Genomic DNA, 21,098 nt, shown 5'->3' on the forward strand with positions numbered 1-21,098 from the left:
TAAATAAATGATCGTGATTAATTATTTTTTCAGTAAAAAGATTATAGTACGGCAATTTCTTAAAAATTATATATGCAAATAATTTCTTTACTCCAATTTTTTTAAAGTTCCCGCATTGAGTACGCGTAGTTTATTAAAAACGTTTTAACAATTTTTCTGAAACTATCTCTGTATATGTCTAATATATGTGTTTTAGTAAATTTGATTATCTAAATAAGACTAATTAAATTACACTATTCGAAGGTTGGTTTTTATTTTTCTACGTAAATTTAGCTACTATACGAATTATCAGCAAAAATATATGCTCATAATATTTCTCCCATATTCTTTCGAATCTTAATAGAATAAAAAATATTATAAAAAGCCTTGCAGTAGACAGCCCTCAAGCATAAAGATCACCCAGTTTAAGTTGCTTTTCCTCGTAATAATAGAAGGGGTGTCGCTTATGGCTGAAGATTTTTTTAAGGTGCTTTTTGATACAGTGGATGCGGGTGAATTCAAGAAGAACAAGAAACTCCGCGTGTGGCAAGAGAGGGTAGATAAGATCTGGTAAAACTCTCCTGCACGGAGTCCCGCATTGCTCGTGTATCTTTCAGTTCTTCAAATGCCCCTGTCCTACATGTCACGCAACTACCCACGCTAATTAATCCATTATCATCCTCGTCATTACCGGCTACTCATTGTACATCGTTCCTTGCATATTTACTGAAATGTACATTAAACGATCATTATTATTATACCAAAAGGGTTTACGTATAATTATAGTATATATGTATATAGGATAGAATCCTTCAAGCAATTTATTTCAGGTAGCCTCTTGTGTGATCCTAGTCGAGTTTAAACTTTATTATATGTTGAAAATCTGTATTTTTATTAATAACAATTTACTTTTTCATTGTGCTGAAATAAAAAGAGACACACATACACAAACTCTATATTAATTGGAGTTCCGTTTATAAATTGGTCGTATTTTTCGAATATTGCATAAGAATTCGTTTGATCGATCTATATATTATTGAGTTGGGGAAATTTTTAATCACGTTAAAACGCAAGGAGAGTATAATCAACTTGTCTAGACTCGCAGTCTGCACTGTTGTACTATTTACTACGCGTGGGTGTCTGATGTAGGAGTGCCGCTAAACATGACAAGGCACCGGATAGATATGCTTACGTGCGCGAGTGTTTCCTTTCTCTTAAAGAAGAACATTTTCATTTTAACAGATTATAGGGATCCGGTTTAATTATTTCAACCAACAGCCAACTTTGACGAGATCGATAATTTTATAACAAATACAAAGTAGAACTTGGGATCCCATTATAAGAGGTAATTAGCCGGCTAATTAATTGATCCCGTCTGGTATATGCATTTCAAGGGTTTCAATGTGAAGTTCTACGACAAAAAGAATTTGTTCTATATAGCTCCTAATGAAATACTTGTTAAAATTAAAAAAGTTTAAAGAATTTTGTAGCTTACTAAATTTTCACAAATATAACTTTATTTCAAAATAAAATATATTGAAAATCATAACTCGTTTTGAGTGGTAAATTTTCGCGTAAAACATTCGTATGTTCCAGTAGAACTTTTTGTAAATTACTTAACGTCGCTGTACTATATACCGTGTCTCTGATTATGAAATTTAGTGTAGAAAAATCGCCTGTAAACAATTAATTAAAATTTATTCTTAATATTTACAAATCCATGTTAATATGGAATTTTATGTATTTCATCTTGTAATATATCTTCTTCGGAATAATCATCAGCAGGTTCACTCTCGTACACCATGGGTTCTTCGTCTTTTTCAATTAATTCATCACTTTCACCATTCAATTCACTGAACAAATTAATAATAGGAAATGAACGTCCTTTTTTGATGTTCCATTCAATTTTTTGCACTAATTTAATTTCCAAAGGTCGACAAATAAAATTGGTTACTCTGCAATCCTTGGGGCTTCTAACTCTTCCAGTACGACCAGCTCTAAAAAAAGTTAATTATGTTATTGTAAATAAAAATAATAGTCGTATTATATGTACCTATGTAGATAATCAATGGTGTTCAGCGGAAAATCATAATTAAGAATATGTTTCAATGCAGGGATGTCTAGTCCTCTAGATCCTCCGTCTGTTGTGGATAGAACAAGAGCATTGCCTTGTTTAAAATCAACATATTTCCCTCGCTTCAAATAAAGCGGCATCCGGCTATTAAGATTGACAGCGCTTATTTGGGAATCATTTAGAAACAAACTGATCCAATCCGAAGTTTCTGCGGTATTACTGAATATTAACACTTGCTCCTTTTGTTTTACTTTCGATTTAACGTATTTTAAAAGTTCGGCAGCTTTTTGAGTGCCACTTAGTCTCATAAATTTTTGAAGTACCAAAACATTATGAAATTTCTTGGTTTTTATGGTTTCTATTGCATTCATCTATGCAGAGTAAATAAAGTTATTTGTCATCTTATATACGATAAAGGATTATATAATTTATTGAAAGAACATACATCTGCAATACCACCCAACACCGTAACCACACTTTGCGTCATTGTTGCGGATACTAGTGTTAGTTGTGTCGTTTTTGGAACGCCATTATGATCAAGATCTGCGAAATGTTTAACCTAATTGGGCAGAAAGCAATGGTTATATCTAACAATGAGAAATCTCATCAATAACAGTATTTTTACCTACATTCATTCTTTTAACAAATATTCTTAATTTCTCTGCATAGGACTCATGACATAGAGTATCTGCCTCATCTAGTACAAGGTGTTTGACGTTGTGCAATTTGTAAATATTAGTTGTCGTCAGTTTGCTAACAATACCTAACGATGCAACTAAAATATCAACTTCCTCCATTGTAGGATTAAGCATAACCTTTTTAGCTTTACCTCCAATTAAAATCTTGGTTTTTAAATCCAACCTTTTACCAAGTGCTTTAGCTATTTTCTAAATGCAGTAAAAAAAAATGATATTTTTTAATAATAATATGTTGATGGCAAATTTATACTTACTCCAATTTGCAATGATAGTTCACGAGTCGGTGAAACTATTACAACAAGTGGAGAATTAATCTGGGGCTCTAAATGCTGCTTCCATCTGTAAACCTGAGATAGTATTGGAGCAAGATAAGCTAATGTTTTCCCACAGCCAGTTTCAGCTGTTATCATTGTATTGATTCCCATTAGTACTGTTGGTATTGCAAGATCCTGTATCTCTGTAGGCTGTGTCCAACCAAAATCTGCTAGTATTTGCGGTAGACCAGGACAAAAATCATAATGCTCAAATGTATCTGGCAGATTTACTTTATAATCTATCTATAATGATTAAAAGTAGAGATGTGAGAGAGAATGTTGTATTTATACAGCATATTTAAATACAGATATTTGCAAACCCTTGTAGGATGAATAAACATGTGATCACCCTTTGATTTATGATGACTCCAACCTCTAGTTCTTAATGGAATTGGTGTACCCTTCGGATAACTGTCTCCTTCGTAAAAGTTATACTTTTTGTGTTTGAATGTAATTATCGGTACTCTTGCAGGCTCCGGAGTCAATTCTTCAATGGTATTCTCTGTCTTATCAATATTTATATGACCTAAAGGTGGTAGCTCTTTTTTTAAACTAGTTGACAATTTTTTCTGTTAAATATGAGTTAATTTAATTATTAAAAAGTGTCTTACAATGGTTAAGCATAATATTTATCAAACTTACTTTGAACCTTTTAGGATTTAAAAATCCATTGCGTATAGCATTCTTGCATAAGTTATTGCAAGAAAACATTATGATTTTATTTAATAAAATATTTCATATATAAACACTACTCTTAATTTCATAACCTTACAAAAGAAATCATTTCTATTCTGTTTATTTCTGATCCTATACTATACTACTTTGTTACCTTACTACTGCCCTCCTACAGTAATAGCTGGAAGCTAAATAGAAGCAGAAACTGAAGCTGGGGAAGCAGCGCAGGGTGCTAGCGAGCGCTGATAGCAGTGCTAGGTAGTACTACTATGCTGAACTGGTTGTGTGGATGGTGTGGGTTATGTGGAAGACCATGGGCATTTAGATCTGAGTGTTTGAGACTTGAGCAGCTGCAAGCCTGCAAAGCTATAGCTGTGCTGTTATAGCCAAGCTTGAGGTTTGTAACTGAGCTCTCTGGGGATATACATTTATATTATTTATTATATTTTTAAATATATTGAGTAGAATAGAAATATTGAGAGCAATTATAAATTCAGTTGACAATAAGTTTAACGTTTAAACGTGCATTTCACACTACTCATATACGTTGAACTTCTGAGCAATTATTACCTTAGTTTGACAATTCTATTCTACTTTGCATATTGTCCTTTGTTTGTTTTATATAATCCATAAAAATTTTAAGAATGATTTTGTAATAGTTAATAAAAACTGTTCATTTTTCTAATATATAGGTTCATATAAAAATCTTGGGAAGCAAGTTAAAGAGAGGTTTATGTTAACTCTAAAGTTATTCTGTCTAGACATAATTTATGTAAAGGTAAGAATAATATATTTTGTTTATTGCTTCTTGTAACACCACATTTTGTCAATAAATTCATTTAATTTCAGATCAAAATCTTTGAGATGTTACTGCAGTTGATTCTTGAATATCTTTAAGCATAGTCTTTACATTGTGAGTTTCTTATATGATTGATAGATTTATCATTCAGTAATTGAACTGAGAGCTTTGGCTAATATGATATATCTGGTAAGGTATAACCAAATTGAATAAAATAAAACTATTCAAAGCAATGTTGCAGGACACAATTCTCTGAGAACTAGAAACAAATTATTGATTTTATGTTTGCAGTAGTTTTGTGCTATCAGTAATTGCTTTATTTAGGAGAACTTGTATTCAGTTATTTAAATTACATTAAACTTTTATATTCTAAAAAATATATATTACACACAATAATACGTTATTATGAGGAATCTCTGCTATCAGTGGTGCCAACCACAATCTATTTTTGCCTTCCATAAAATTGGCTTGAGATGTGTTTTCTTATCTTTGGAAATAGAATATTGTTTGGAACTATGAAAAGTAGTATGCAAGTGAAAAGAAGTAATAGATTTGAATATTAAATAATAATAACTGGTAATATATGGCAATCTATATAATTATGGCCATTGTGGTTCATTTTTTTTACCGACCGAGCTTTACTTTACTTAATGTTGGCTTTAGTGAGCCAGTGGAAGACTAATCATGGCTGAGAGCAAAACTGAACCTGAATTTGCCTGAATCCAGCACTGGCCTAGCCCATAAGAAAGCATGTGGCTTTGATTCCTGTTTAATTTTAGTCCAATTGGTAGAATTTTCATATTACTACTTTACAAAAATGGTAAGAGCTGTGGATTCTCATCATTATAGTTCATTAAGTACTTGAAAAAAACTTTTTCCTATTCTGCAAATGAAGGGATGCAAATGTAATTAAATAAGCTTGTCCATCATTTTTAGGAAGCAAGTGATTTACCTGAGACCAATGGTTTAAATCATTTACCTATATTAAGGAGAAATCATAGAATAGAAGAGAAATGGGGGTTAGACTATCATTATGCTGTGAGAGATGCTGTTTTTTGTCAAAAAGTTTTACCTTATACACCACTGGAGCCTACACCTGCTTTGAGTGAACAGATTGGAGAGTCTGAACCATTATACACTTGTGAAGAGTGTAGAGATTGGTATGTATACTATAGAGTTCATATAAAAGACAATGTCATTAGATTTTGCAATATAAAGTTTGGGTTTTAGTTTTCGGTTTCATAGCAGCTTTCAAGAACACATTAACCGTCATAGTTGGATTTTGGGTTATTGGTGCCAACTTTGTTTCTTAACAGTTTGTAAACATGTCTCATTAGATAAGGCTATCTGTTATTCGTGTATGCAAAGAGATTCACAGAAACGTGCATATTTACGTAGTAAAGGTGTAAAAAGAGGTCAAAAGCTAGGTGCTACAAAAGTCTTTTATAATTCTTGCCAATTTTTTGCTCATTTGAAGTTGCACTGTCTTAATAAAGTAGATATGGGTGATATAATGCTAATGCCATTTCCCAATGTTCAGTCCGAACAATTTTCTGAATTTAATTTACTCTGTGAAGCACTGATGGAGCACACCTTTGTCTTACGTGTACATTTAATGGACTGGTTAAAAGCCCATAAGTTAGAAGAGAATTGGTGGAAGTGTTTGGATGAAAAATCAAATGACAGTCATCCTATTGTTAGAATTTTTAGACAATACGAAGGTCGTGAACTATTTTCTGTAAACTCTAATATAAATTCTAAACAAACTCTTGCTAGTAGAATGGAAATGGCAAATTCTGAAGAAACAGTTTTGGAAAATGAAGACAATCCATGCACAACTAATGATATTACTTTTGTGGATTGTGGCCCTACTATACCAAGGTACTTTACACCAGAAGGTGTAATTAATCCTGGGGCAACAGAGAAAGGAATAAATATACAGCAAGGGAATACAAATGATATTTCAAAAAATGAGCCAGTGGGCACAAATACATTAAATAATGAATCAGCAAAAAATCGAACTGTCCTCTCTCAGGGACCTGAAATACAGAACCTTAATAGTTCAAATCAAAAATTTGATCAGCTCTTTTATATTTCACAAAAGAAAGTGAATGTAGTCCAACCTTCCAGTGTATCTGCTAATACCAAAATATTACCTAAAACAGGTTCTGTCCAAGTAAGTCAAGTATTGAATATTCCCAAACAAACAAATTTAAATATTGCTTCCATTTTATCTAAAATTTCTCCACATTTGAATAAGAACAAAAATATAGTTATTATTGGAAAAGATTCGGAGGCTATCTCACAACGGAATGTAAAACCTTCATCTCCTAATAAAGTAATTCAACCTCAGAAGCATAATACTAATAAAGATTTTAGAATGAAAATAATTCCATTAAAATCCTCCGAGTTATTTAAAACAGCCTGCTCAAACGTCACATCAAAGAATAATAAGCAGCTTAAAACATTCGGTAGCAAGGCTTGTGTGAATAAGTTTAAAAATTTTCAAAATAGTGAAAAATCTACGTCGAAGAATTTATTACAAGCTCCAAAGATAAAACCCACAGATATTAAAATAGCAAAATTACCAAATAAAACTTTAAAACCTTCCAACAACGTATCTCATAATGCTGTTGCTCTTAATGCTGAAACAACTAATAATTTACTTCCAAATAATTCTTCAATTTTAACACCTTCTCCGTCGCCTTCTGAAAGATCTAATTGTTCTTTGGAAACACAAGACGCACAAAGAAAAACGCCGCTAAAACGAAAGCTCCAATCTAAGAAAACTGTATCAGAGATAAAGGATTTGTTTTTATCCGGATCTGAATCCATAATGGTTAGAAAAGTTCAGGATTTGTTTCATTTAACTTGTAAGCAACGTTTAACTGAAAGTGTCGCAAAATATCGAAGAGGATTGATAAGAGATATTGCTACGTTTCGAAGATCAGATCAAGAAAGACAATTGCAACATTTGAAAGAAGCATTAATTGAATGCTCCAAATTTGAAGAAAATACCAAAAAGGCTCAGGGTAATAGTACTCTTAATTCTAATGTAAAGAATATCAATATTATAATCAGAGCATTAAATAGTTCTTTGAGTCAAACCAATAAAGTTAATTGTGAAGAATATTATCTTTCGGAAGAAAAGGTAAATTGGCAATCTGATTTAACTCAATCGGCTTCCTGTCTTGGATGTAAGAAATTGAAAAAGCCTGAATCCTACGTTCCCGGTGTATCTAAATTGTCGAATGATGAATCTAATTATTGTATGTGTTACAATTTCTTTTGCACCGAATGTTTTATGTATCAAACTTCAGAGATATGTTTCGTAACGCATAAGAGATATCACAAGCGCATAGGTCCTTTCATCTGTCCAAGCTGTTTGAAAATATTCCAAAGTTTCGATCATCTCCAGATCCATACGTGGACGGTCTGCTTTCACATATTTAAAAAACGTATATTTGGTTGTAAAATATGCCAGTTTGAAGGCTTTATGGATATTGAATCTATCGCAAGACATTTTGCAGTGATGCACAGTGTCAGAAAAATAGCTTGTGAAAATTGTTTGTTGGTCTTAGACTCTTATACTGAATATAAAACTCATTATGGTAGGAATCATGGGGAACAATCTAAGTTAAGCCCTCTGGAGTTTATTATGTGCAAGTTTAGTCAATGCGCGGTTCTACCAGAAAAATTTATGAAACACGTACAAGAACATATCGGCGTGAGAAAATTAATATTGATCAGTTGTCCTTTTTGCAAATATCAAGTAGTAAATGAGAACATGAGCACAATTGAGTTTGTGCTTCATGTATATACAAAACACTCACGGCAAATACAAGTAAATATGAAACCTATTATCTTTTCTCGTGTCACAAAAATAATGAGAGAGAGATTGAAGACCAGATTACAACGCCCGAAAAAAACTCAAATTGTCATGCCTAAAATTGTGAATACCAAAACTATCACTCGCGAGGTTTTCGAAAGAGCCTCTAGTAGTAGTAACAGGGAAGATGTAGAAACGAAGGGAAAAAAGTCAAATTTGTACCAGCCCCCGAAAGCTATAAAAGTGTATTCTGTTTCTAAATTAATGCCGAGCGTACGTGATGTGCCATCAGAGAATGTTTTAAATCCTTCTGATATCAGCCATAACGAAGAAGTTAAAGTGGCTGATAAGACTCAGGACTATCAAGTAAATAAAAACATCTGTGAAAGAGTGATTTCATCTACCAGTAATTCTATATCCGTGGAGGCGGAAGGGATAGCAATTGAAGAAATAAAATCTGAAGATTTAAGTGGGACAGAAGATGTTTCGGAAAATATATTTGAAGAGTCTGTGGACACAATGCCCCCGCCTCTAGCTAAGATACCGCAGATTCGTCAGATTGCCAAAACATTGGAAATTAATAAAAACACGATGAAACCCTTGTGCTGTAAAAAGAAAGTTCAGGGACGTCCATGGAGAATTGCTTTTAATGGTCCATCTAACATAAATGAATCTCAGCAATACATATGCCACGTCTGTGGGGATCTAATTTCTACCTCATGGTCTGTAATCAAGGATCATTTTACATCTAAGCATTCGCGTGATTACAAGCTGTCAATAGTCACTCCAAGGCTTTTAAAGCTCTCCTCTGAATTTATTAATGGTGGCTATAAGGAGCTTTACGGCAGTAGGAAACGAAAATCTGAACCAATAGGATCATCGCCGAAGAAAAAACGACGTTGGACAACCAGAAAAAACATTGATGGAAAAAGATCTATTTCTCCGCTTGGTATTGTTATAAATCCAGAGGGGCCGGAAGATAAAGAAGGTAACTTTGTTTGTAAAAAATGTAATCAAAATTGTACTGATATTGAAGCTTTGAGAGAACATATTGCAGCAGATCATAGGATAAAAGGAAGATATTTAATATGCTTGGAGTGTGGTGAAAATTTTGTAGTGGCCCCAAGTCTGCAGATGCATTTAAAAGCTTTTCACAAGATTGAAGATCCGACAACTTATATGTCACAGAATCCTCTTTATGCGCCTGGTATGATGGATGATATGGAAGGAGCAGGAAAAACAACCGAGCCCAATCAGTGCTATGTTTGTAAGGCTGTTTTTGAGGATAAGGCAGCTGTGGATAAACATTTAAGGGTTCATGGAATGGCATTTCTGAATCGAAAAAGAATAGAGGCTAGAAAAGCCTTGACTGATTTAGGAAAGAGTGTGATACCAATAACTGAAAAATCTTTAGCAGAAATAAAAGAGCCGATCAGCAAGAAAGAAGGACCTGTTGAAACTATACGTGAAAAATTAAATGTAAGTAAAACAATTCCTTTTGAAATCTACAATGTTTAATCTAATCGATATCCATTTTCTTTGTTTCAGGCAATTTTATAGTCCAGGCTTAAATAAGAGTAGGAACTTTTAGAATTACATATTAGGAGACTATATTGCTCATTATCGATGAATTGTACAAGTTACAATTATGTAAAAATAAGTTAAACATTAAATGTAAAAAAAATGTATAGGTACATACACTATGTAGGTATAGGTCAAAATACATTGCTCTTCATAAGAATCATAATCATAGTTTTCGTCGATGCATAAATATGTTGCTGAAATACGATATATTCTAGGTATAATTCTGATTACAGTTTTCAAGTACATTTTATACTGCTTTATTTTATGTAAGTATATATTTAAAAGCGTACCCGACTTGTGTAAAATAAATAAAACCTCACGATTGTTCTGTTATCAAGCATTTTATTAATTTTTTTATGGTAAAAGGCCCGATTATTAAATAAATAAAATTTTATAGAGACATATATGTATTTCTTTATTACACCATTCTTTATTTGCATATAGATATTGTTTGTTATTGCTTAGTTTAAAGTTCAGCGTTTGACACATCGAAACACTCGTAACATGAAATTAATCGTTAAAATTTTCCAGGGGGTTTGCTTTCTCTCTATAGAGATGTCTATAGATGGAATGATAGCGTGAAAACGATGATATACCTCGGCTCACTCTTCACAGTATAGAGAAATTCTCCCAAACATGTTCACGTAACTCGTTATTAGCGCAGGTACTGGTTAAGGTGTTTGGGACACTGAACACTTTCAACTTTGGGCCCGTAATAGTAATTATGGTTCGTCTTCAGCAATTAAAAAGCTATTACGATATAGATTAGAAGAAGTTTACCTCAGTTTTTCAACGATCAATAAAAATGCAATACTGTACGTATCTCCCTCGGAGAGCATTGTGTATTTACAGTTACATCTGGATTTACGTCGCTAATATCTACTTTACAGATACCCCCCCCCCCCTCCCCCGTTCTCTATATAATTTATGTTTCTTAAGATTGGGATAATTAATCGAATAAAGCGCGTTGGTCCCACCACGATCCGACGAAGTCGAACTGGCTGTGTACTCTTACGGGCCCAGCTTCAGTTTCTTGTTTGGCACGTATACTAATTAAGAACACGCAATCTTAAAATTATTTCGAGTCCGACTTTGAATCCTCGCAGGATACGGCAGTTTTAGCTTCGACTTCGCCGGATTCGTTGATCGGGCTGTGAATCTTGCCTACCAGGACCTGGCAACTCGAGGGATGAAGATCTTCCGCGTGACTCTTATCAGCATTGCAAGAATCTTTAGCTTTCCGAAGCAGAGTCTTGTCGGGAGGAGCTAGATCGGAACGAGGTGCCCTGAGCACGGAGGAAATTAAAGATTTTTCATCTTTAAATTCCACCTGAGCCTCGCCCAAGCCACATCGATCTTTCCTATTGTTCCCTGTATCACGATCACGAGGAACTTCAATGTCGTCGTTAATCTGGATTCTTGACCTGGATTGGGATAGCTGTTCCGCTTGTTGGATGATACATCTGTCATCCTGACTATTTTCTCCCTTCCTCAGCAGGATTACGGGTTGAGCAGCGGGTATCCCGAGCGTCGTGGGAGACGACGTCAAAGATGATTTCGCACTCTTTGACTCCAGCCTCGACGCGGCAACGTTGGCACTGCGGAGGAAACTGTCCGGGTAATACTCGGAGTTGGCCGTGATAGTCAGGGGGAGGATTTCCGGAGGTTTCTGGCCTCTCACACTGTTGGCCAATTCACTCAAGGGTATTCCAACTTCGTGAGTGGCCCAGACGTCCGAGCTCGGACTGCACGTGGAGCCTCTCGGTGTTATCATCGTCTTCGGCCTTGAAGCATCCTCCATCGAATGCCATCGATGCGGCCGCGATGCTGAAGCCCCCAGAGACAGAGCACCCAGACTGTTCGCCGGCACTATCCTATGCGGAAATCTCGGCGAGCCTTTGATTTTTTCTCGGGACGATCCTTGATTGCCAGCTTCTGCAAATTTATATCCTTTAACTCCTGCAACATCCTTCTCTTTATATACTCATACAAAATTTCTTTCCAACGCGAAAAACTTCATACTCGCAACGCGTGACTCGATCCTCGAAAATAAGAGGAACACTCGGAATTGGATTTTTAAACGAGATTACACCAATCGTTTCTTCGAGAGCTACCCCAACCCTCAAAAACGAGTTTACTCTTGTTTTAGAAATTGACTGGAGGAGGTAAATTACACATTTGCATTTTGGAGAAATCACTCGTGGATAATTTGCATTATTCATGGTCCGCGTGGGAGAAAAGAAAGAAATTGAGAAAGGATAGGAGAAAATGGAAAAGAGTGGAGGAGTCTTGGGTGATTTTAACAATGTGGATTATCCATTTTGGAATGAGAGATGGAAAACTTACGTGGAGGTAGACTGAAATTGACTCTAGGTTCGCTGCTCTCCTTGCGCCGTAGCCCGAGGCTAAATCTTCGATCTTCGTCGGTGGTAATGTTAATTATTGGTCCTGAGCCGCATCTAGGATGAGGTGACCGAGTGCCTTGAGTGTTGACCTGACACGTGGAAGCAGCTTTGGTGCCAGGCACCAGTCCCGCGATATATCCCATATGGGCTCTTAGCGCCGATGCGACTCCTGTCGATCAAACGCGAAACAACGTCACGTATGGATTGGGTCCTGCGGCACGAAGCGTCTTGGATAATTCGATTTAAAGATTCAAAGAGGAGAGAGAGAGAGATACCGGTGAACGAGGCGGTGGAGGTTTTTCTGCTGTTGGGTCGGCTGCCGAATATACGGAAAATTTGCTGGAAAACTCCTAGGCGGTTTGGTCCCTCGGTCTCCCTGCGCTGGATTTTGTAAATATCGGCAAGGCTCCTCCTGGGACTGCTCGGCTCCAAATCCGGCTGGCTGCTAAACGCTACGGTACCGCGGCGCATGCCTAATTTCAACAAGGACCAGCTCGAAAAAATTCCCTTTTCCTCTTCCCGTACTTCTCGGCTTAAAGCGCATCTCAGGGGCGAAAGCAGAGGTCTGCTGCTGCATTAAAGCTTTCATTTTCAGTAGAGAAATCCCTGTAACGAGTCCTCCTCCAAATTCATTCCTTTATGCCTCCATCTAATCTAATCTCCTCGAATCCCCCGTTAAAATCACTCCTCGAGTCTTACGTGCGAAAATTCAATCAATTCCTTCAATTTGAGAAAGCTTTAAACCAGCACCATAAGATTCTGGTAAATTCGCTGAATATTTAAGTAGAAGAGGAAGGAGGAACAGAGAGCCGCGTGTTATCTCTTTAAAACGCACTTATACATATTATTTTATACTAATATACATATCTTGCTAAGTGTTTTTATTTACACGTGTTCTTCGCTAATTCAAGAGTCAGTTTTTCGGTCTGTCAGCTCAAATTCTTATGCGTTTCGCGATTAACTGTCTTTTCTAATACGGATGACTCGTGAGACTGCTGCTTGTTCTCTGATGATCTTTTAGGTAAATACAATCACACAGGACTACGAGCATTCGTGCCGAAGAACTCGCTCTTAATTTTTGTGACTCGCTGGACTGACTGGAGTATAAAGCGATCCTTCAAGCAAATTGTCTTATAGATATGTAAAGCGTTCAAAAGAAAATCAGGTGTGCTTTGGAAAAAAAAAAAAAAATAATAAAGATGTAACAAAGGTGAGACAAATCCTTTTTTTATTTTACTATATATATTAATATGAACAAGAAACAAGTGGGAATAATATTTTTTGCGGAAGAACCAATTATACGCCAAGGAGATGATTTTGTTGAGAAAATTTGATTACAAGAGGCTTTTGATGATTCCAGTCGGTTTTCGCGAACATTATAACCCCTTAAAATATGGGTTTGAGCGTGCAGTCAACGTGCAAAGTCGTACGTGATAAATTCGCCTGTCCCGGACTCATCCGGACTTGTCAAAGTAAAGTTATCTGACAATTGACGCTCTGGGGACACGTTTCCAGCGTGATTCGCGCTGACCCATGTTGGCAATCGATATCTCAGAAACACAATTGTGTCAATTTCCACGTACTCATCAATTTCGCATAATCGAGAATTATACCCGGCACACACGATAAACGCGCACGTGGCTCGCTGGAACAATCCCATTGAACAATAAACAGAGAGCTTACCGTCAAAATATTCGAATCGCGTTAGTTCCTCGTGATTCGACGTATTTCGAAAGGAGGAGCCGTGTATATATACTATACATGCGGTTGGAAGGTACAAATTTCCTATAATAATAATAACGTAACAAGGCCGGTAAATTTATAGCCAAGTGATTTACGATTACGCGGAAGCGCCATTTATGTCAGTTACTGTACTCCTTCTGTCTGCGACACGTGCCGGTATCGTAGCTACAGGCATACATATATATACGACTAGAATGATGCGCGTGCTAATTACATCTCGAACAACATGTTCGCTCCTATTCATTCTCGTTAGATACATCGGACGTGGCACCGAGTTACGGACTTCTATCGGTTCTATCCCCTAGCTGCCACATGCTAATATACATAGTTACATATCCGTCGAACGTTAGAACGACCACGCACTGGGGCAAAGGGTTATAGTCAAGTTTTTTTTGCCTTTCTATAAAGATATTATACGATAACTGACAAGCACGAACCCTTAAAATCCGAAAAACACAAAGCTTTAATAAATACGTTAACATTGAGTGGGTTAGGTGGTTCTCTCGAGCTCTTATTTGCAATTCAATTCAATTTCGAAAGCTTTCGCTAAAATATCAGTGCGTTAAAGTTCGAGCTTCAAAGATCTCCGCTGGATACCGATTGTTAAAGTTTTTCCATCCGAAAGATTCGGTAGCTATTCTAATAAGACTGCGTGGTTCAGTCTTTGCTCAGTGAGTTGCGAAAATCGTTTCGTTTTACTATAAGCTATATATATAGGGTACACGTAGTGTCGATATAGTACTGTCGGGCATAGCAGATCTATCGAACAGTACGAAATGTTTGATAATCCCGAATCCATTATAGTGGCAGATAACGGCATGAATAAAGGATAATTTGCCAATCTCGGCTAGTGGAGCTACTTTGCTGGCCCTACCACTCCAGGGTCCAGGATTGCCTTTCCATGGGAAGGGCTAAATTTTCCGAACGTTTCGCTTCATGAAATATTCATGACTCTGCGTATGACGAGAGCAAACCTGCTGTTCGGTTATTATAAACCGTGTGTCCAGAGCTTTTGCCAGTAATTTCTCAAGATCCTAATTTGCATGCACTTTCTGTTTTGGTGCTTTCAATGCGATACTCTTGGCTTCGTACGTAAACCTTCCGGACGCAAGAAACTTTCATTAATCATATACTGAACAAAATGTCTTGCACAGAAAGAAAAAAAATATATGTTCTTTTTTTTATTGTCAACTAAACAATCCTTCGTATATATATATATATATATATATATATATATAGGGATTAATTTATTCTTTTGTTTTGTTTGTATGCGTGTCGAATAAAAATAAACTTTTGCAGGGATGAATGTATGCAGGAAGGATAAGTTTCTCAGGGAAAATCGCTCGAAGCAAGAGGGAAATTTGGTTAATTGAGGAAAACGAGAATCGAATAATAATTAAATGGTTGATGTAGGGGTCCTAGCGGAAGCCTAATTTTTCTACTTCTAGCTGCTAGTTTAGTAGTCGAACTGTCTTTCGTGAGTTGCGTCAGGCATGAGAACTTTGGTTTTTACAGGCAATTACGTGCAATATACGGAATTATGTCACCTTTCTCTGACACCTGATTGACGAGGGAATGACGAAGTGAGAAGAACAATTAATAACTTTGAATTCCTTCCTTCTCTCTTTCAATAATAATTATTTCTGGTTCGTCGTGCAAATTTAAAAACAATAATTGTGCAAGTTTATTTTATCATTCAACAAATGAATTCGTTCTTTCGAATTTCACGCGAATCGGGAAAAAGTAGGAAATTAACAAGTTTATTTCAGCGGAATACGTAAAGTAAAAGGAAAAGTACTTTTAGAACGTAGGAAAAGTTTTCCAGCTTTATCTGCTTACACTGGTCTTAAAAAAGGATCGAAAAAATGCTGGATTTGCCTCTTTGAATCTCTACAAGTATTTTTCATTCCTCCTTTTGCCTTTTTTTTGACATTCCGACTTTATCCTTTCGCGTCTGCAGAGCAAGCTGCGATACGATTCGTAATACATATGACTGTGACGACCCAGTTTTACCTTATCGCTTTTTAAAATACAAATCGCTCGTTTTTTTACAATGCGGTCATATTGAAATTGCACTATTCAACCTCTACAATTTTCTAGGCAGAATAATTTTAAGATAATCTACGACAGATAGCTCGGAATGAATAATAGATAATGTATAGGATTTATTCAAAAATTCGTAAAAAAAAAAAAAAAAAAAAAATATTGTCAACGCTGCTACGTCGATAACGAAACGTTTGAAATAAATAAAGTTTCAACCTTTCAACGGGCCAAATTAGATCACTAGGCTTTTGCGAAATCGGAATTGAGCAATTTAAGTGAATCAATTGAATATTCTTGTCTGATTAAAAAACATCTAAATTAGAGAAAAATCGAATATTTACAAGTAGAATTCACTTTTATTTCCAATTATTCACACTAGCGAAGAAAGATTTGTCGGATATGAAAAATACTTTAAAATACCACGGAAATAATGACCTAGGCTGCGCTTTGATTCCCCATATCAATGGCGTTAATCTAGTTTATAATTGGCTGTTGCACGACGAGCCTGGGAAATGAGGACGGTCAAATGGCACTTACCCGCGGATTGTGCTGATGGCCAGCTGGCTCTAGGAATTACCGGGGGTAAGACGCTGAGCAATAATAAAGGCAAGCCTCCACTTATGCTGGGGTTTCGCTGTGGAATCGAAGTACTGGAAGAAGCGTGCGAGGGCTCCATGGGATCTTGGCCCAGCTGTTTTTCCAATCTTGCCAATTCCAGCTCTAATTGTGCCATCTCACGACGATACACGCGATTCTGCACCTCTACTCGATACTGCAGTTCCCTTTTTAAGTGAAAAAAGCCATTTAAGACGTAGGTTAAGAGGAAAAGGAAGAAAACAAAAATTCTAACCAAAATACGATTTGACGAAGAAATATTAGGGCATATCATTTTTCGGATGATTGTTGTTAATGGAGCTACACCGAGCAGAAGATTAAGATCGGCGTTATTGATTAAATATCGATTTTTTCTTGCGAGTCTGCTGATTTCGCTGATAGTGTATCCATTCCAAAACGGATAAGGGACCGCTGGCAATAGATGCGACCCGTAATATTTCCGCTTAGTGCATTTGAGTATCGTAAACCGATAAGGAATATTGTCCCGACTTTGATCCGCTTGAACGATTAGTGGTAGAGTACCCTTATCATCCAGCATGCCCGTCGCCATAGCATCCTTTTATCCTCAGCTCTCCTTCTTGTCATTGTCCTTTTTCGCCAACCTTATCTTTTATGCTTCCACAATGAAATGCCTAATGTACTACACTGCATCGCAGACCCCCCCCCCCCCCCCTCCGTCTACACTATACCTACCCTTTATATCTTCTACCACTCGAGAATTCGCCCTACCCTGCAGAGCACCTTCTTGAAAATACACTCTCAATCAATTTCATCAGCAAACTTCAAAGACTATCGCAGTTACCCGCATTATCATACGTTTATTCCACGTTTTACTCAGGTACCGTATACTTCTTCTGCTTTTACAAATATACACGATGTATATAGGAATTTCAGTAAATTATATCAAACCACGAAATAATTATTGCACAACTCGATTTTACAACGAAGCTTGCAGCAAGGTAAATTTTTGTAAGACAGTTTCGATTGAAAATTAATCCAATGTACAACGTCTCTTCGCAAATGAAGTTTTAATAAGATTTACCTATCAATTAGGAGGAATTTTCTCGTTAATTGTCGAATTATAGGGATAATTTCACGATTCCATTTTGACATTGCGTGAGTTTAAAGTTGCGTGATGTAATTTAACGAGTTTGAAAAGCAAAGTTTAATCTCTGGACTGATATCCTAATATGGTTGGTGAAGAAGTTACTGACCTTCTGTCATCCGTGACGAATCTTCTGGTGTTGCACTCGATCTTGAGGCCGAGACTCTGAACAACTGGGTCAGCCCTTTCGCCACCGAGAATATTGGCCAATTGTGGGAGAAAGAGTAGCGCCAAGGTCGAAGTGGTGGATGCCAGAATAAGAGTTGTGATAGTGACGAAGGCCAAGGTCGCTCGATCGGACATCAAGTTTGCCAAAACAACCACTATCCCCGACGTGATCACTACCGAATAAACGCTCATTCCGATATATTGCGAATCGTTCAACGCCGGTATCTTCACGTGCCTATTCGAAATTTGTCAAGGAAAAAAATTGCACATGTGAAAGAATTGAAGAGGTTTGTTGATGTAATTGTGCAGGAGAGAGGTGGAATTCTGGTGGAAAAAGGATTTGAGGGAAAAGTGTGAAAAGGGTGGGGGAATGGGATAAAGAGGATTATGAAGAGGAATGGTTTGAAGAAATTTAAGTTTCGCGGTGTCTTTACCTAGTCTCCCAAGCCATGTAAACGCCGACTACGAGAAGAAGGCCTTTATAAGCGTAGAGTGCACCCAGCCAGCCTGTGGTGTGTTGAGATCGGCACACTTCCACCTGTGCAAAGGAGTGAGTTAATTGGCTACGGCTCGTTAGCCGTAATTATCGCGGCGGCGACGTCAGCCTGACACGGACCAACGGACAGACCGACTCGGTCCCCGCGCGAGAAAATGCTATAAATTCAGAAGAGGAAATTCCTACTGTGCTTTTCCCAAAATATTCGTTCGTCAGTGCACACTCTCCTTCCCTCTAATTCCCCAACCCTCCCCCCTCTCCTAAGTAAGCGCTTTTCAACCACTCGTTAAGCCGCATCTCGAATTTAAATTCCCCATCCAAGAACTTGGTTTTAAACTGCTTAATCTATTGTTTGGTAAAGATTTACTCTGCTTTAACAGCCTTATTCATTCCTAAGCCTTTTGCAGCTTTACACCTCTCCACTTTACACTTCAGTGATCAATCTTCAGGTAGCTTCTTTGTGTTTAATTAAATCTTGAAATAATCTCAGGCTTTGCTATGAAATATCTGAGACATTTGCACGATTTTCAGGATGAAATACCTGTGGCTGGTACACGACTCCTCGATCCTGAGGATTTATCTCGAGGGTCAGGTTACGTAAGTGTCGTTGCATTGGGTCCAAGGTTACCCATAAAGTGACTACGAGACCATCGATGAGTAGCAGGACGCAGATTAGGCTGATGAGCTGGGTATCTTGTAACAGCTGAGATAGAGGATTAATCACTTGTATATCTTCTGTATACTATATATATATATATATATATATATATGTATTGTTAATTTCATCAGATTTTTAATGACTCATTTTTACCTTGTTTTTAACTACTCCACTTCTGCTTCTTGTAAATATTCTGTGCACTCGATAAGTTTTGGTGAACATGGAGCCAAAGGCTAAAGAGAATCCAGCGGATAGCAAGTAGACTCTTGCCTGAAAAAGACAAGGGTATATAAAGCAAAATAATGAAAAAATAGGTCGTAAAAAGAGTTATAAAGCAAGATATTTTTAAATTCATAGTACAAAAAACCTTACTGTGCAAATAGCTGGGAAGTAGCCATCACTGTCAGGTAAAGTGGCGTGATCGAGTCCAAGTAGTATAACGGCGCCATAAACCAGACCACAACCAACTGCAGCCATGTTGTTTAGTCTGGGACTTGACAATTTGATACTTCTACAATTCAATCCATAAAGTTTATAGATTCAACCCATTTTTAAACTTGGCGAGTTTTATTTCTTTAACGGATTCTAAGGGGTTTTAAATTTCGAGCAATTCAGTATAGAGTATACCATCCACATTATAATTCACGTCATTTTTCCCACTGCTAAGGATTCCTCTATCAGTTTAATACCTCTGCCAGGGTAAATGAATGAAAGCTTCGTTACTAAACTTCATGGTAGCTAAGAGTTACGTTAATTAAGCTCTTAAGTTTCGAGTGAATAAATAGTTAAGATGTGGAACTTGCATATAAATGAATTTATTAACTCAATGCGTAAGTTGAAAATAAGGGAATTCGCATTTTCATCCTTCTTAAATTATGCACCAATAATTTTCAACAATTGTTATTGTTATTAATACTAAAATCAAAATAGCGTACTGTAGGTGAGTTTTGGTGTCACTGTGTGTGTGTGTGTGTGTGTGAATTCAATGGGGAATATTATTTATAATATTATGAAGCTGATGCTGAATGCACGACTGAAACTTTAAAACAAATATTTGGATTGGTATATACGGAAGACGTTCCCCTTCATCATTGCTCCGAGCAAATACGTGTAGAAGATTTATAGCTCTATCGACTCTCCTTTTTTAAGGCAAACTTTTTAAAGGAGCCACAAAAGTAATTTCCCAGTTAAGAATATATATATATATATATATATAGATAATGTAGGTTAAACTCCACTATGCTTCCCTAGGGAAAAATTCAATTAATTTACTACTTACTTGTGTTTTCGGAAGTGCAAATTAAAAGCAAGGAAGGCTAGTGCCAAAGTGACACCAACACTGGCAAAGCAAGTGACAGCGAGAAATGCTGCAGGCGCCACAGTCACGATTCTCAGTCTGGAAAAAGGAGAGATAAAGATAAAGGCTGAGAAAAGAGAGCATAATCTTTGCGATAAAAAAATCGCTAGAATTTTCAATAAATTTCATTCTTTCTGATCGGAGTTGGGACCATTGGGGAAAGTCACAAAAGCTGAGAAGCGTTTATCCGAGACTTGTGGGTTACCACTAAAGTCCTCCAATGCCAGAGAATTGCTCGGGCTTTATGCTCGCTCGTAATTTCCTTTTAAGTCTCGAAATTATGCAGGAATCGACACGAAGGTTTGTCTTCTACTTAAATGATTATAATTTTCAAGGTTTAAAACTGCTTTCTTTAACGACTAATTTCCCTTCCAGTATAATTCTAGATAAAAAATTCAGCCTTCCATTATATTCCCTTAAAACTAAGCCATAGAATCCTTCGTACAGTCTGCTAACAAAAATACACTGTATGCATTGACGAATTCGTCGAGTTTGTAAATCGATTCTGTGTATCCTATACTATATAGTATTTCTTACCGAGAATACAGTATCCACC

The 21,098-nt window shown here is 36.6% G+C and overlaps 3 protein-coding genes across 9 annotated transcripts in view; 1 reads left to right on the top strand and 2 right to left on the bottom strand.

Annotated features, from left to right (window-relative positions):
• Nucleotides 1-1,495: 1,495 nt before the first annotated feature.
• On the bottom strand, nucleotides 1,496-3,887 carry Dbp21E2 (putative ATP-dependent RNA helicase Dbp21E2). 2 transcript variants are annotated; one of them, XM_066738607.1, is made up of 7 exons: nucleotides 3,708-3,887; nucleotides 3,415-3,634; nucleotides 3,006-3,304; nucleotides 2,683-2,940; nucleotides 2,499-2,612; nucleotides 2,033-2,424; nucleotides 1,496-1,976 (listed from the first exon to the last, which is right to left on the bottom strand). In XM_066738607.1, exons 1-7 carry the CDS (start codon nucleotides 3,774-3,776, stop codon nucleotides 1,703-1,705), a joined length of 1,626 nt encoding a protein of 541 aa, XP_066594704.1. In that variant the 5' UTR covers nucleotides 3,777-3,887; the 3' UTR covers nucleotides 1,496-1,702. The 2 variants fall into 2 exon arrangements, with proteins under 2 accessions (XP_066594704.1, XP_066594703.1); XM_066738606.1 differs by having other exon boundaries at nucleotides 1,500-1,976; nucleotides 3,006-3,308; nucleotides 3,386-3,634.
• Nucleotides 3,888-3,915: 28 nt separating this feature from the next.
• On the top strand, nucleotides 3,916-10,285 carry LOC136780310 (uncharacterized). Of its 6 annotated transcripts, none has more exons than XM_066738604.1 (7): nucleotides 3,920-4,137; nucleotides 4,433-4,518; nucleotides 4,590-5,359; nucleotides 5,476-5,699; nucleotides 5,770-9,356; nucleotides 9,426-9,847; nucleotides 9,917-10,285. In XM_066738604.1, the coding sequence occupies exons 3-7, from the start codon at nucleotides 5,357-5,359 to the stop codon at nucleotides 9,926-9,928; spliced, it is 4,248 nt and encodes a 1,415-aa protein (XP_066594701.1). In that variant the 5' UTR covers nucleotides 3,920-4,137; nucleotides 4,433-4,518; nucleotides 4,590-5,356; the 3' UTR covers nucleotides 9,929-10,285. The 6 variants fall into 6 exon arrangements, with proteins under 6 accessions (XP_066594702.1, XP_066594701.1, XP_066594697.1 ...); XM_066738600.1 differs by having other exon boundaries at nucleotides 3,922-4,137; nucleotides 4,590-5,115; nucleotides 5,203-5,359; nucleotides 5,770-9,847; XM_066738601.1 differs by having other exon boundaries at nucleotides 3,922-4,137; nucleotides 4,590-4,728; nucleotides 4,831-5,359; nucleotides 5,770-9,847.
• Nucleotides 10,286-10,862: 577 nt separating this feature from the next.
• GABA-B-R3 (gamma-aminobutyric acid type B receptor subunit 3) overlaps nucleotides 10,863-21,098 on the bottom strand; it is a 63,129-nt gene continuing 52,893 nt past the window's right edge. Inside the window, 10 exon segments of the mRNA XM_066738599.1 lie at nucleotides 10,863-11,887; nucleotides 12,299-12,526; nucleotides 12,633-12,830; nucleotides 16,681-16,925; nucleotides 17,973-18,266; nucleotides 18,466-18,569; nucleotides 19,069-19,230; nucleotides 19,339-19,455; nucleotides 19,558-19,696; nucleotides 20,465-20,581. Of these exon segments, the coding sequence (XP_066594696.1) occupies nucleotides 11,028-11,887; nucleotides 12,299-12,526; nucleotides 12,633-12,830; nucleotides 16,681-16,925; nucleotides 17,973-18,266; nucleotides 18,466-18,569; nucleotides 19,069-19,230; nucleotides 19,339-19,455; nucleotides 19,558-19,696; nucleotides 20,465-20,581 (2,464 nt within the window). The 3' untranslated portion in view covers nucleotides 10,863-11,027.

This window comes from Prorops nasuta, unplaced genomic scaffold, assembly GCF_024137725.1.
Source record: "Prorops nasuta isolate Cenicafe-Biocafe unplaced genomic scaffold, Cenicafe_Pnas_1.2 PNAS00018, whole genome shotgun sequence".
Lineage (NCBI taxonomy): Eukaryota > Metazoa > Arthropoda > Insecta > Hymenoptera > Bethylidae > Prorops > Prorops nasuta.